General features: G+C 35.4%; 1 protein-coding gene across 1 annotated transcript; it reads right to left on the reverse strand.

The window, feature by feature from the left end:
- Positions 1–8141: 8141 nt before the first annotated feature.
- On the reverse strand, positions 8142–8759 carry LOC116181166. Its single transcript, XM_031501443.1, has 2 exons — positions 8656–8759; positions 8142–8604 (listed from the first exon to the last, which is right to left on the reverse strand). Exons 1-2 carry the CDS (start codon positions 8711–8713, stop codon positions 8207–8209), a joined length of 456 nt encoding a protein of 151 aa, XP_031357303.1. The 5' UTR covers positions 8714–8759; the 3' UTR covers positions 8142–8206.
- Positions 8760–12250: the final 3491 nt, after the last annotated feature.

The raw sequence follows: 12250 nt of genomic DNA on the forward strand, positions 1-12250 counted from the left end.
CAACTGAGAGCAAAATTACATTCATCGATTTTCGCATTGTCCCGTTGTAAAAATTTATGTGACCATAAAACCCTTTTGCAAATCTACTATTCAATATTTGAAAGTAAGGTGCGGTACGGTATCTCATTATGGGGAAACGCTACTAGTCATAGAATTGCTAGCATATTTAAGGTTCAAAAAAGAGCAATCAGGGTAATGTTTTCGTTATAGAAACGGGAATCCTGCAAACCATATTTTAAAAACTTTCAGATTGCAACCGTCTATTCATTATATGTGCTTGAATGTTTATGTTTCGTGTTCAAAAACAAAAAATTATTTTCATTAAATTGTGATAACCACTCATATAATACGAGAACGAAAAATAACTTTTCTATAATGAGATCAAAAAGTACGGTGCATATTTCGTCCTACCTACAGATGGGGGTGAGATTTTATAATGTCCTTCCGGCACATGTCAAATGTATTACAATGTTGGCTCCTTTTAAAAACCAAATTAGAAAAATTCTTCAATCAATGGTGTTATACACACTGGATGATTTCTTTACGAATATCAAAAATGCTAGTCATATTTAAAAAAAAAAAATAAATATAAATAAATTTTAATATATATACCTATTTACATTTCTTTTTTATAGATATATTTATATTATTTATTGTACTTTATTGTGTTTTTTATTTATGTTGTTATTGTGTGACAGTTACACCACATTCGTGGTTGAAATAAATGCTCTCTCTCTCTCTCCCTCACTCCCTCCTCCTCTCCCTCTTCTCCCTCTCCCTCTCCCTCCTTCCCTCTCCCTCTCCGTCCGAGCTTCTCCCTCTCCCTCTCCCCTCAATCCTCTCCCTCTCCTCTCCCTCTCCCTCTCCTCTCCCTCTACCTCTCCCTCTCCCTCTCCCTCCCTCCTCTCAGCTCCCTCTCCTCTCCCTCTCCTCCCTCCCTCCCTCCTCCCTCTCTCTCTCTCTCTCTCTCTCCTTCTTCTCTCTCTCTCTCCTCTCTCTCTGCTCTCTCTCTCTCGTCTCTCTCTCTCTCTCTTAAATTAAAATTAAATTTAATATTCATTTTTAAAGCTCACTATAATACGTTGACAGTAGATAGAGACCTTAGTTTACAGAAGATAAATATTTAGTCTCCAGATTTAATATAACATAGGTTATGTACAAATGTTTATATTTTACTGGTACTAAAAAATTGACAATATTATGGAATGTTACATACAGTTTCATCATTTATGACATTTTTAGGATAGCATTATATTTATTGAAGTAAAAAAGGACTAAAAATTTGACTAAATATGTGATCGTTACAAACGGGCTTTAGTTTGAAAAATGAAAATACTTGAATAATATAATACCTTGAAAACGACAAAGAAGCGACATCCTTTTGGGGATTTTTCCTACGTTCCACCAGAATTTGCAATCCAAACATTTTTATGGGAATCCACAGAATTTACGATATCTGATTGGCTAACAAACTTCCTGACTTTTCTCAGATTTGAAATTTTTACAGTTCTGCTTACAATGGCCTAACTCGCCACATTTGTAACATTTTGGGACATATTTTCTCTTAAGTAATCATAATAATAATAATATTTATATTATACCATCTGGTTTACGACACGTCCAGTTCTACATACAAACATAATATAAAATACACAATAAAATTACTGATGGACCAAACAATATAATATGTGTCTTAATATTTAAATATTCCCGCACGGAGTAGAAACAATGTTAAGCATGTGCTAGTTAAGCGCTTTTGTAGATTCGGAAAGAATATTGTAAAACTCTACTCGTAGACTTTTTTTTTTGATATCTCGAAGTAGAGTATAAACGTCTGTTGAGCAGTCCAATCTAGTTTTAAGTAATGTTTCAAATTGCTCACAACTCAAGATTATCTAACGTTCGATTTTCCGAAACAGTTGGCCGCAGCAAAAAATTTTATATAGTGGAGCGAAATCGGGCAAACAAGTCGTATAGAAATGGGAAAAAATTTTTTGAAGGTATAACAAGATCAGACCTAGTAGAGTATGTAGATATTGTAATTCTGCATCCGAAATGGTGTTTTACGACATTTTACGGTGGTCATGACATTTTTTATAAATATTCAAATATTTAATATTTATTTATTATTCTCTGACAATGTGAGCCATTGCATGAGATTACGTCAAAATGTACACATATAACAAAATATAACCTCCACAATTTAATACTAAGAAACACGTTAAAATAATTACAGAAAACTTAGTTTCGAAAAAAACAAAATGTTAAAAAACTCATCCACAGTATATGGTGCTTGAATTAAAAGAATTGCTTTTATAGCTGCCCTAAAACTCGTTAATGTTTTCTGACCTGTTACACTTTTGGGGAGGACATTATATAATTTAATTCCAATTGACGTAGAAGAAATTTCTGCTAGCTTAAGCCTTGACGAGGGAGTTACAAAATGATCTTTGTGTCGAGTGTTATGTGAATGTAAATTACGGTTACGTAATAATTGATGCCGATTACTGAAAATGGATGATGATACTTCTAAAATGTATATAGATGCAAGAGTTAAAATGAATTTCTTAAAAGATTCATATGTGCTAATACCGGCAATACATCGAACTATCCTTTTTTGAGTTAGAAATACTTTCTTTGCTGAGCTGGACGATCCCCAAACAATAATGCGGTATGAAAGTCTGGAATGTATTTGAGCAAAATAGTATGTCAACGTGTGCTCGATACCTATTAGTTTTTGAATGTTGCGTATTTGGTAGCAGTAGGTGTTCAACCTCTTTACAAGGGTGTCACAATGACACTTCCAGTTTTAATTTTGATCGATATAAATACCTAGAAATTTACCATTGTCTTGAGTGGGAACGCTTTTACTAATCACCGAATTACTGAAATCTGGAATTTTACTACCACGACAGGTGAATGGAACAAGATAAGTTTTATTTGGGTTTAGGAATAGGCGATTAAAATTAAACCAGTTACTGAGTTTATCTAGTGTTTCACAAGCCTTTTTTTTTAACATCGGGCAGGTTTTTACCAGAGATTAACGCCGTAGTGTCATCCGCATACAAGACTAAGCAATTTAGAAACATGACAATGTCATTTATAAAAAGTATGAATAGGATGGGACCCAAAACGGATCCCTGAGGTACTCCTACATTAACAAACAACGGCGACGATAAGAATTTAGATATAGTTTCTCCATTTTTGAACTTAATCTCTACCTGTTGGCATCTGTGGGATAGATAAGACGAGAACCAATTTGCAACCACACCCCGAATACCATAAAAGTTTAATTTGTGCAATAATAATGAGTGATCGACGGTATCGAAGGCTCTGCTGAGATCACAAATATAGCAAGAGTACTGTGCCTTTTGTCAAGATGGTGTATGCTGTCATTAACAAATGAGTTAATTGCAGTTAATGTCGATTTTCCACTACGCAAACCGTGCTGTTTACTGCTTATAATGTTTTGTTTAAAAAGGTGACAGTTTAGTCTTTCCAACATAGCGTATTCAAAAATTTTGGACAAAGCTGAACTGACAGATATTGGTCTACAGTTAGCCCAGTCCTGAGTGCTACTTTTTTTATGAATAGGATGAACCAGCGATGTTTTTAGTTCTTTTGGGAAAACACCTTGAGAAAAGGACATATTAACTAAATGAATAATGGGTTTCAATAAAATTGGTAAACTATTCCGGAGTAAAAAGGTAGGTATATGATCAGGTCCCGAAGAACTTTTGTTTTTTAAGGAATTTAAACAGACTAAGAGTTCATTTTCACTGAAAGGAAATGCACATATACTGCCACAAATACTAGATTTTTCGAAATTCAGCTCAAATTCGTTGTTTGAATTTGAGCTTGTGCTTAGAACGGTTCGAAGTATGTCAAGAGGAGCACTAACGAAGTTTTCATTGAACATGTTGGCAATTATTTGAGGATCGTCGATAATTGTTTCCGGCGTTGAAAGTTTAATATTTGTGTGCTGCTTTACATTATTATTGATAGTCAAAAATCCACTCAAAAGTGCCTTAATAAAAATTTATGTTTTTAGAGATTTACACCAGGATATCTCGGCTCTCACACGAGATATTGTTATAATTGTTTCAGTTCTATGTCTATATAGCATTGAATCACCTAAGATTGCATTTAGCAAAAACAACTAATAAACAATCGTCGGAACTTCCGTCAATTAATGGTGCTTTCTTACCTAGTTCCTTACAGTATTTTTTTAAGGTATGTACGTGTAAACTTTCGATTTAGACTAAATGTGTTATGTCAACAATACACTCAGTAAAATTCTAGATGCATATACCAATTAAATGTGTGGTACCAATCAATCTTCATTTGTCCGTATACCATAAATAGGTTTTGACACGTCAGAAAATATAGTAAATATTAAATTAGTACAATGCATATATATAAAAAGAATAATAAAAACAGTTTAAAATTTCAAATAAATAAAAGCTAGTCAGACCATGTGGCTAAAACAGAATAATATAGATTTTTTTATTTATTAATTTATTTATGGTCGCTTTATGACATCTAGGTCTTTAGCGACCTCGAAATTACATTAATATCTTAATACAGCATTTACATTTCCATTAGTAACTTACACAAGTTGACCTCAATAGGGAGACATTATTGACACGGGGAAAATCGGTATATCATTAAAAGAGGGAAAGAGGGAAAGGGGCATGTGGAGAGTGGCTTTGAAAAGTTATAATGACATTAAATTAGGTTATAGAGGGAAATGTTTTTAAGGAAGACTAGTACTTTTTCACACTCACTGAAGTCCATTGGAGTCCCCTGGGGGAAATGATTGAGTCCCGCAAGGACTCTATCTGGCTGGTAGCTGTTACAATCGATATTATAAAGAATTTAAAATTTTAGTTAAAAAGAGACAAAACAGAGATAAAAGGTAAAAATGACTAAAGGGAATACTATTACACAGGTACACAAAATTAAAGTAAACAAACAATGAAATAAATAAATATCATTAAAATTATTGAATAGTTCTCCAAGGCGTATGTTGTATTTATTTATTTATTTATTTATTCAGTAACGTTATAAAAAGAATGACTTAATAAGTGCGCCTTAACGACTCTTTTAAATTAAAAAAAATTGTAAGGTTTAATACAATCAGGAGCGATATTGTATAAGTCTACCATTCAACTGTTATTTTTAGATCTACTTAGTTTACAATAGGGCGTTTTTATATATAAATTGTATAACATCTATTTTTCCGCTAAGGGCAATCGTTTATGATTTTGGTCGTCATATTTTCGAGATGGCGTCGCGACGCCGAGTTTGCAAACTAGGACGCTATAAACTCTAGGTTGTGTCAAATTTCAAAACTCTCTGACCTTTTGCAAGGTAACGCTCTTTTTTTGGCTATATATTGACTGAACTAGTGAGCGTGTAACGTAAAAATTCCTTGGAAAATTTCAGAAAGAAAGGAAGTTCCAATTTTCCTAAAGCATTTTTGCTCAAAGAAAAGAATGGTTGATAACCTCTTACAGAATTATGTACATTATGCTAGATAAGTTATTTAAATTAATTAACTACTAATTACTTGACAAAAAAGGTTACTTTACAAGATAAGTTCTGATAAGTGCTAACAAACAACTACTTATAGGAATGTGACTCAAAGAAAGCATGTGGAAAAGGGGGTTTCTCAATATAGGTTGTATGTACGACGTAGTAAAATGACAACAACAAAACAAAATAGATTAAACGATACGAAACTTTCCTGGTCACCTCATTTGTTGATAACTTTCGTTTGGTTTTAAGCTTGTTTACTATAGGAAAACAGCCCTTTCGCTAAGGACATTATGGAAATGCACGAACAAAACCAGCTACAAAAAGAGGTACTCCTCATTATATATACATTTAATCTTGATCACTGAAGGAAAGAGCTCTCAAGAGACTTGTCGTCAGATCGTAGAACAAAATAATCAGTATTTCGTTTTACGTTTGTGCTACAGGGAAAGTATGAATATATTGTTGTGGGTAATGCCGTGCGGTCACTACCCACCCACAAAACACTTGTTCAGCTAGCTCAAAACAAATCAAACTTGAAACTTGGAATTTTATCCTCTCTCCTCAGTCATAAATCAATTTGAGAAAGTCAGAGTCGGTGGCCCCAATCAACTTTGCCAAAATTTCAAAGGTACCTACACAATTTTTGATTAACTCTTGAAATAAATCTTGGACACGAATAGAAAAATCTGACATGAAGGCTCTATCTCGATCGCACAAAGGGTTCGAATAAACACACCATTAATTGATTGGCAATGAAAACGATTTATTCCGAATCACGTGATACAATACCTTGAAATATAATCTCTGCAAGATATAAAAGCTTACAAAGCTTGTTTGGACATATTACCCCGCACTCAGGCGCTCAATAATTAAAAATAAAAAATCTTAAATTATTTTTCTCTAATAATGAATGAAACGTGTTTTCGTAACAGTTTCAACTGGCAGACAACATCAGAAGGCCACTCATATTTCTCCACGCCATAAGTGCATGTGACACTACTTCGACCCTATTCTGGCAGGGAAAGAAAAAGGTGGTCAAGCTGTTGGTCGAAAATAAATGTCTTTCCGAAGAAGTCAAAACTGGACTACGGTTATTGACAACCCTCTACGGATTTGACATGGTTTCCAAAGCCCTCGTAAAATCCAAATTCAACCTGGCGTCCGTACCGTTGGTGGTGGTTTTTTAAATTAGAATTCATAACGCAAACTTACGCCGATATAACGCGCAATTCTTCGTAACACTTCATTTAACAGCGATAAGAACATTGGTCGGATACAAACTCTTATCGCACACGACCAGATGTGTCCCAACATAAAGGATCTTAACTAAATTGAATAAATTTGAAAAGCTATACAATTTAAATAAACTATTACGCAATGACAAACAATTATAAACGCCGAGACAACAAATTCAAATACAATAAACCAACTTTGTGCTTATTCGTAATTAATCCGCCAGATTTACACTGACTAATTTGAAATATTGTCATATACACAATGTCCCATTATTTTTTGTGTTTAGACCGAAATCATGTTTACACAATTTTTACTTTGACTAAATTGATATGACAGTTATTTCTAATTAAGCAATTGCGAAGCTATATGACAAATTGCAACGGGAGCCCGCTAACGCATTTAAATTTTTTTAATTTTTTTATTAGCTCGCATGACAAGCGGATTTTATTTATTTTGCAGTCACTGTCGAGCTAACTATGGGACATGAGAACCGCAGAGTTTGTGGAAATTTTCCGTCGATGTAGCTGGCATTTTGCGTTTCTGAAGATATCATTGGCTAAAAGAAATGAATGCTATTGGTTGAACTGATACAAATGGTTAGTTGGGCGTAAATTGAAAGAACTAAGATGGGTCGTTTCGAAAATGAGCCGTGGGCAATTACGCGCGAAGTTTGTAACGGGTACTTATAATACCGTGGTTTAAAACCCTCATTCGTATTAAATAAAATTGTCTTTCTACCGCAATCTTTTCTAATACAAATTATGCAACCTAGCTAGCTCCCAAACAAATTCGAATTAAATTACCTTGCGGAAGTTTGGCCTTTTCTGTCTTTTCTAAATCTGAAAATCAAAACTTGGTGCTCTGGTTAGTCTGCAGATCAATAAATACAAGTTTAAAATGAAATGATTGAATACATACCGTCTATGTAGGTCAGTGATAGAACGTTGGGCTACATAGCCGGAGGTCAGGTGTTCGAACCTGGGCTGAGGTAAGAATTTTTCATCTGTGGCAGAGTGGGAATTTCCTTAGATCTGTTTCGAGCGTTCGGCCGGCTACCCCGGGTTAGGTTTTCCTCCAGTTTTCTTAATTCGTAAGGTAAATACCGGAGTAGTATAGAACAACTTAAGACATTCTGCAGGGGCATCTTTAAAAAGCATTATGCGGGCCACTCTGTAATTAGGCAAAAGCCTGTTGAGGGCCCAAAACAAGAGAGGGACAATAAATAAATAAATAAATAAATAAATAAATAAATAAATAAACAAATAAAGAAACAAACAAACAATCAAAACTAACAAAATAAAACAAAACAAAACTAACAAAACAAAACAAAACACACAAACAAAACAAACAAACAAACAAATAAATAAGTAAATAACTGCACTATAATAAGGGCGAATTTATTATACATTTAAGAGCTGACAGCATATGCTTAAGATGATTGGGCAGCGATCGCTGCAGCTGCTGCTTGTTGATAGCAATCGGTAAATTGAGGCCCAGGACAATCATCAAGTATCACCGAGCACAAACAGCCATTCAAGGTGCCGTGGAATACAGGACAACAGCACCTGTTGTCCACCGCACGAAATGAATCGACGCTTGCTAGTAACACCTCTCTGTCACACGTTTTGCATCCTTGCCCGGAAGCCTCCACTATCTTAGAGCAGTTATTGTAGACGTCGGCGAAACACTGATCCTTTCGAGTTTCACACATGCACCGCCACAAGCTTCTCAAATTCTCGGAAGGAAGACATCCGAACGGAAGGTTCACCATGGCGTCCTTCATTTGCATCAGTCCGTCGCATTTTTTCGACGGACAGTTGGCGGGACCTAAAATGTTAGATTGGAAAACATCGTTTTGGACAAGGGAGAAGTACTTACGCTGCGAGTTACACTCTGAAATGCTAACCAACGCGAGAAGAACAGCGAACCATATCATGGTTAGTCTATGTCAGTTAGAAATATCACACCTTCGTTATCCAAGTAAAAATCAGGGTCGCAAAACGTAGTAGAAGGCTAATTTTCCACATTAAATCTCCGCGCATTACATGAGTTATTATTCAGGGGCGGATTTTCTATTAATAAATCCCAAGATCCCCAAAAGGCGTAGTTCCCGATGAATTATTACATGCTCAGGTACTTTCATTGCGCTGATTTCATAAAAAAGAAAGCAAATTTCGAAAATGTACTCTCTCCTCAGTATCTTTGGTCATTTCTAAATAATTTTGGCCCGTGCTTTCGCGAAATGCGTCCCTGGGACAATAACACTTTAATGTGACAATTAATTAGTGGCTCGTAGTTAACTAATTACTTAGATGCAAATTTAACACATACGGAAATATTTGAAAAACAAATATTAACATAAAATATTATGGAATATGACAATTACACTAAAAAAAAAACCTTTAAGCAGCTTTGTAGTTACTGTTTTGAATACAATACATTTTGTACAATTTTACAACAATGATTGAAGCGTGCGTCATCACCGCTTGTTCCTATTAATATCAAAACTACCTTCTTTGTATGAAGTTGTATACGAAAATGACGTTCTGCGCTGTCACAGTGACGTGCGTCTATTCGTATTTCGTATCTTGTATCAAATCAGCATATGCTATGAGCGGCACATTGCCAATTTAGCTGAAGCGGCACGCTTCAATCTTTGTTGCTCACTCTGTATAATACTTTAATTATACAGTCAGTAAACTCGTTGACCCTTATTCGCTCAATCTCGAAGTACCGATTAATCCAATGGCTTGACTAAACTCTTGAAAAGGAAAATCTACAAACATTCCTAGGTCTCGTACAATGACAGGCGCGTTCAAGTTACGGAAATGTCAATGACATACAGACGTACGAAGGATCACAAGATGAAATTCGCAAGTCCATTCTCCTCGAATATTAAGATGATAAAATGTAATTTTGCGCTTCTAATTATTCTTTATTTAAGGTCACACAAATTTAATATTTGCACGTTTAATTTTTCTTCGTATGTCATTTGATTCACTCGCAATTTAAATTTTAGATCTACTATAAAACTACCCTGCGCTAGTTCACAGGTGTTTGACTCAACGCGAATGACGGTTACCTACCTCAGAACAACCAATTTCCAACTATTTTGCTTTGATAGATTGAACTCAAACCTTTTCCACCAATCAACTATAACTTCATCCATCCAATCAGATCAATACAAGAACACAAGCCGAAGAATGTTATGGGTGTCAGTCAACGCCGTCATCTAGAAAGCCTTCTTTCTCGTTTTCGGATGAAGGACTGTCATTCGATCGCTACACACATTGAGAACCGACTCAAGCTGGAGAGAGGAGAAGAATCCAAGAGGACCGCACACGCTTATCGCGAACTAGTAGGCTGTATTGCTTACGTCCCGGCCGGATTTGATGCAAATTATTTCAGCCAGTTCCAGGCGAAGGGCAATGGGTGCATCCCCGAACACCTCTCACCCGATATTAGAAGTTTACATGGATACTGATTGGGCCTACTATGATATTGTGGATCATCGTCGGTCGGTAACCGGGGCAGTTTACAAATTGTTTCGCGAAGAACAGTGGTTATATATATATATATATACACACATATATATATATATATAGATATATATGTCTTTATGACCGATCGGCGATCCTGTATAATTAAAATTACTACTGCCTAGTAGACATTAAAGAACCTCAAATATTTTATATAACTTTTTTAATACCTTGTATATTTTCCCCAATAATCCACCGTTTCCAACTTATCAGTGGCCCTGTATACATAAGTGCTAAGGGTACTAAACGTGTTGGGAAGCGTGTGTAATACACTCCAGTATACGACGGCATTATAATAGTTTCAGGAAAAGATACAATGTTCATTTCCATACAATTAACACTTAATCTGCGTGTACGATACCCCGCCCCTCCCCCCTTCTATATCCTTTTCCAATACGTTTTGTGCACTTAGCACTTACGCCACAATTTTTCACAAGGGACTATCGAACGTAAAACTAGGAGCCTTTCTGGTTCGGAATACTCGTTATGAAAGGAAGATTGGAGAGCTCTAATGCCGCGTTTACACGAGACCCGTAAGTGGGCCAATAGCTGGACTCCAGTGTATATTTGACTTGTTCCAACGCGAATTTAATGCATATGTAGTCGTCTTTATTGCTGATTATATATATATTTCCACTCTTTTACATAAGTTACATAAAACATAGTCATAAAAGACAAACCAAAACCGACTATCCAATCCTAACCTTAGGCTTAATTCATAACGTAACTAACTTCACTCTAAATGTACAGGGTGTTCTATAATCACCTACACATATGACAGCATAACTCAAAACCACGATACACTTACAACGGTATGCTCTTGCGCATCTAGCGTGACGTCACGTGCGAACAAAACCACAGAATATAGATCAAAATTACGATGCTTAGATCGACAAATCACAAGCTTAGTTGACAAATCATACTGATTTGATGATTTGTGTAGAGATCCTCGCGTAAGTTATTTCTGGGATTTCGTGATCGTGTGAAATAAACTCTAACCAAAATTGATCCTAAACATGAAATGCGGCTGTTTCAGTAAAAATTATATAATTAATGCGTTATCAAAAGATCTAATCTCTCCTCCGTGTCCCTTTTATTTTGATTTTCATTATTACGCGGTAGTTTTAAGGTAGGTAAAGCATCAGGTTTCAAACATCCGCTGTTTTTAAAAGTAGGTCTAATTAAAAAGTCGTTCCCTTAGCGGTGCTTCAAAACGGCTGGCTTCAAAATGTTCATAACAAATACAGGATATAGGATTAAACAGCAATGGAAAGACTTAAACACACCACTTAATAATAATGCAACACCATTTTTCAAGGTAATTTTGTCCTTACGACGACTTGCAACAATCCATTTTAGAGAAAAGTCTTCAATTTTCGGAAATCGAAAGTACCTATTTTATTTCCACACACAACCTGGCATTTTGGAATTTTCACTAATGATTACTTAGCTATCAACACATTAATGCTTAGCTATCAACAAATTAACGCTATAAAACTCGTAAATACAACTGAAAAGGTGCAAACTGTCACGCGTGACATCCGTGACATCTGTACTGGATTTTTCCGTGCGTAAACATTTGAATTTTGGCGCCACACGTTCGCAGGTGACGTAATGCGCAGTAGAAAACGCGTTTGAGAAAAATAATGAGCATACCGTGTGTAAGTGTATCGTGGTAGAACCTAGAACCTAACCTTTTGCTATGTTTCACGTTCACGTATTAAATTCAGAATTGTCAGAAGCTTTACAATGACTTATATGGCTTTTGCTCAGGAGTTATTATATTAGTGCCATAGAACCGGTATTTTTTGGTTCTCTATCTCTTGTAGATAGAATGGACACGTTACGTTCTGTTAGAGGGTAATCCGTCTTACATTGTTGCTCTTAAAATTTGGTTCTGAAATGTTAAAGTGTGTTAAAAACTTTTCTTAGTT

Source organism: Photinus pyralis, unplaced genomic scaffold, assembly GCF_008802855.1.
Source record: "Photinus pyralis isolate 1611_PpyrPB1 unplaced genomic scaffold, Ppyr1.3 Ppyr1.4_LG9, whole genome shotgun sequence".
In the NCBI taxonomy this organism is placed as follows: Eukaryota; Metazoa; Arthropoda; class Insecta; order Coleoptera; family Lampyridae; genus Photinus; species Photinus pyralis.

What these genes read in the sequence shown, in the direction of transcription:
- LOC116181166 (XM_031501443.1), bottom strand. Translation starts at nt 8,713, where the DNA reads ATGATATGGTTCGCTGTTCTTCTCGCGTTGGTTAGCATTTCAGAGTGT. An exon ending in TTCAGAGTGTAACTCGCAGC is followed by an intron (nt 8,605 to 8,655) that starts GTAAGTACTTCT and finishes CTAACATTTTAG; the next exon opens with GTCCCGCCAACTGTCCGTCG.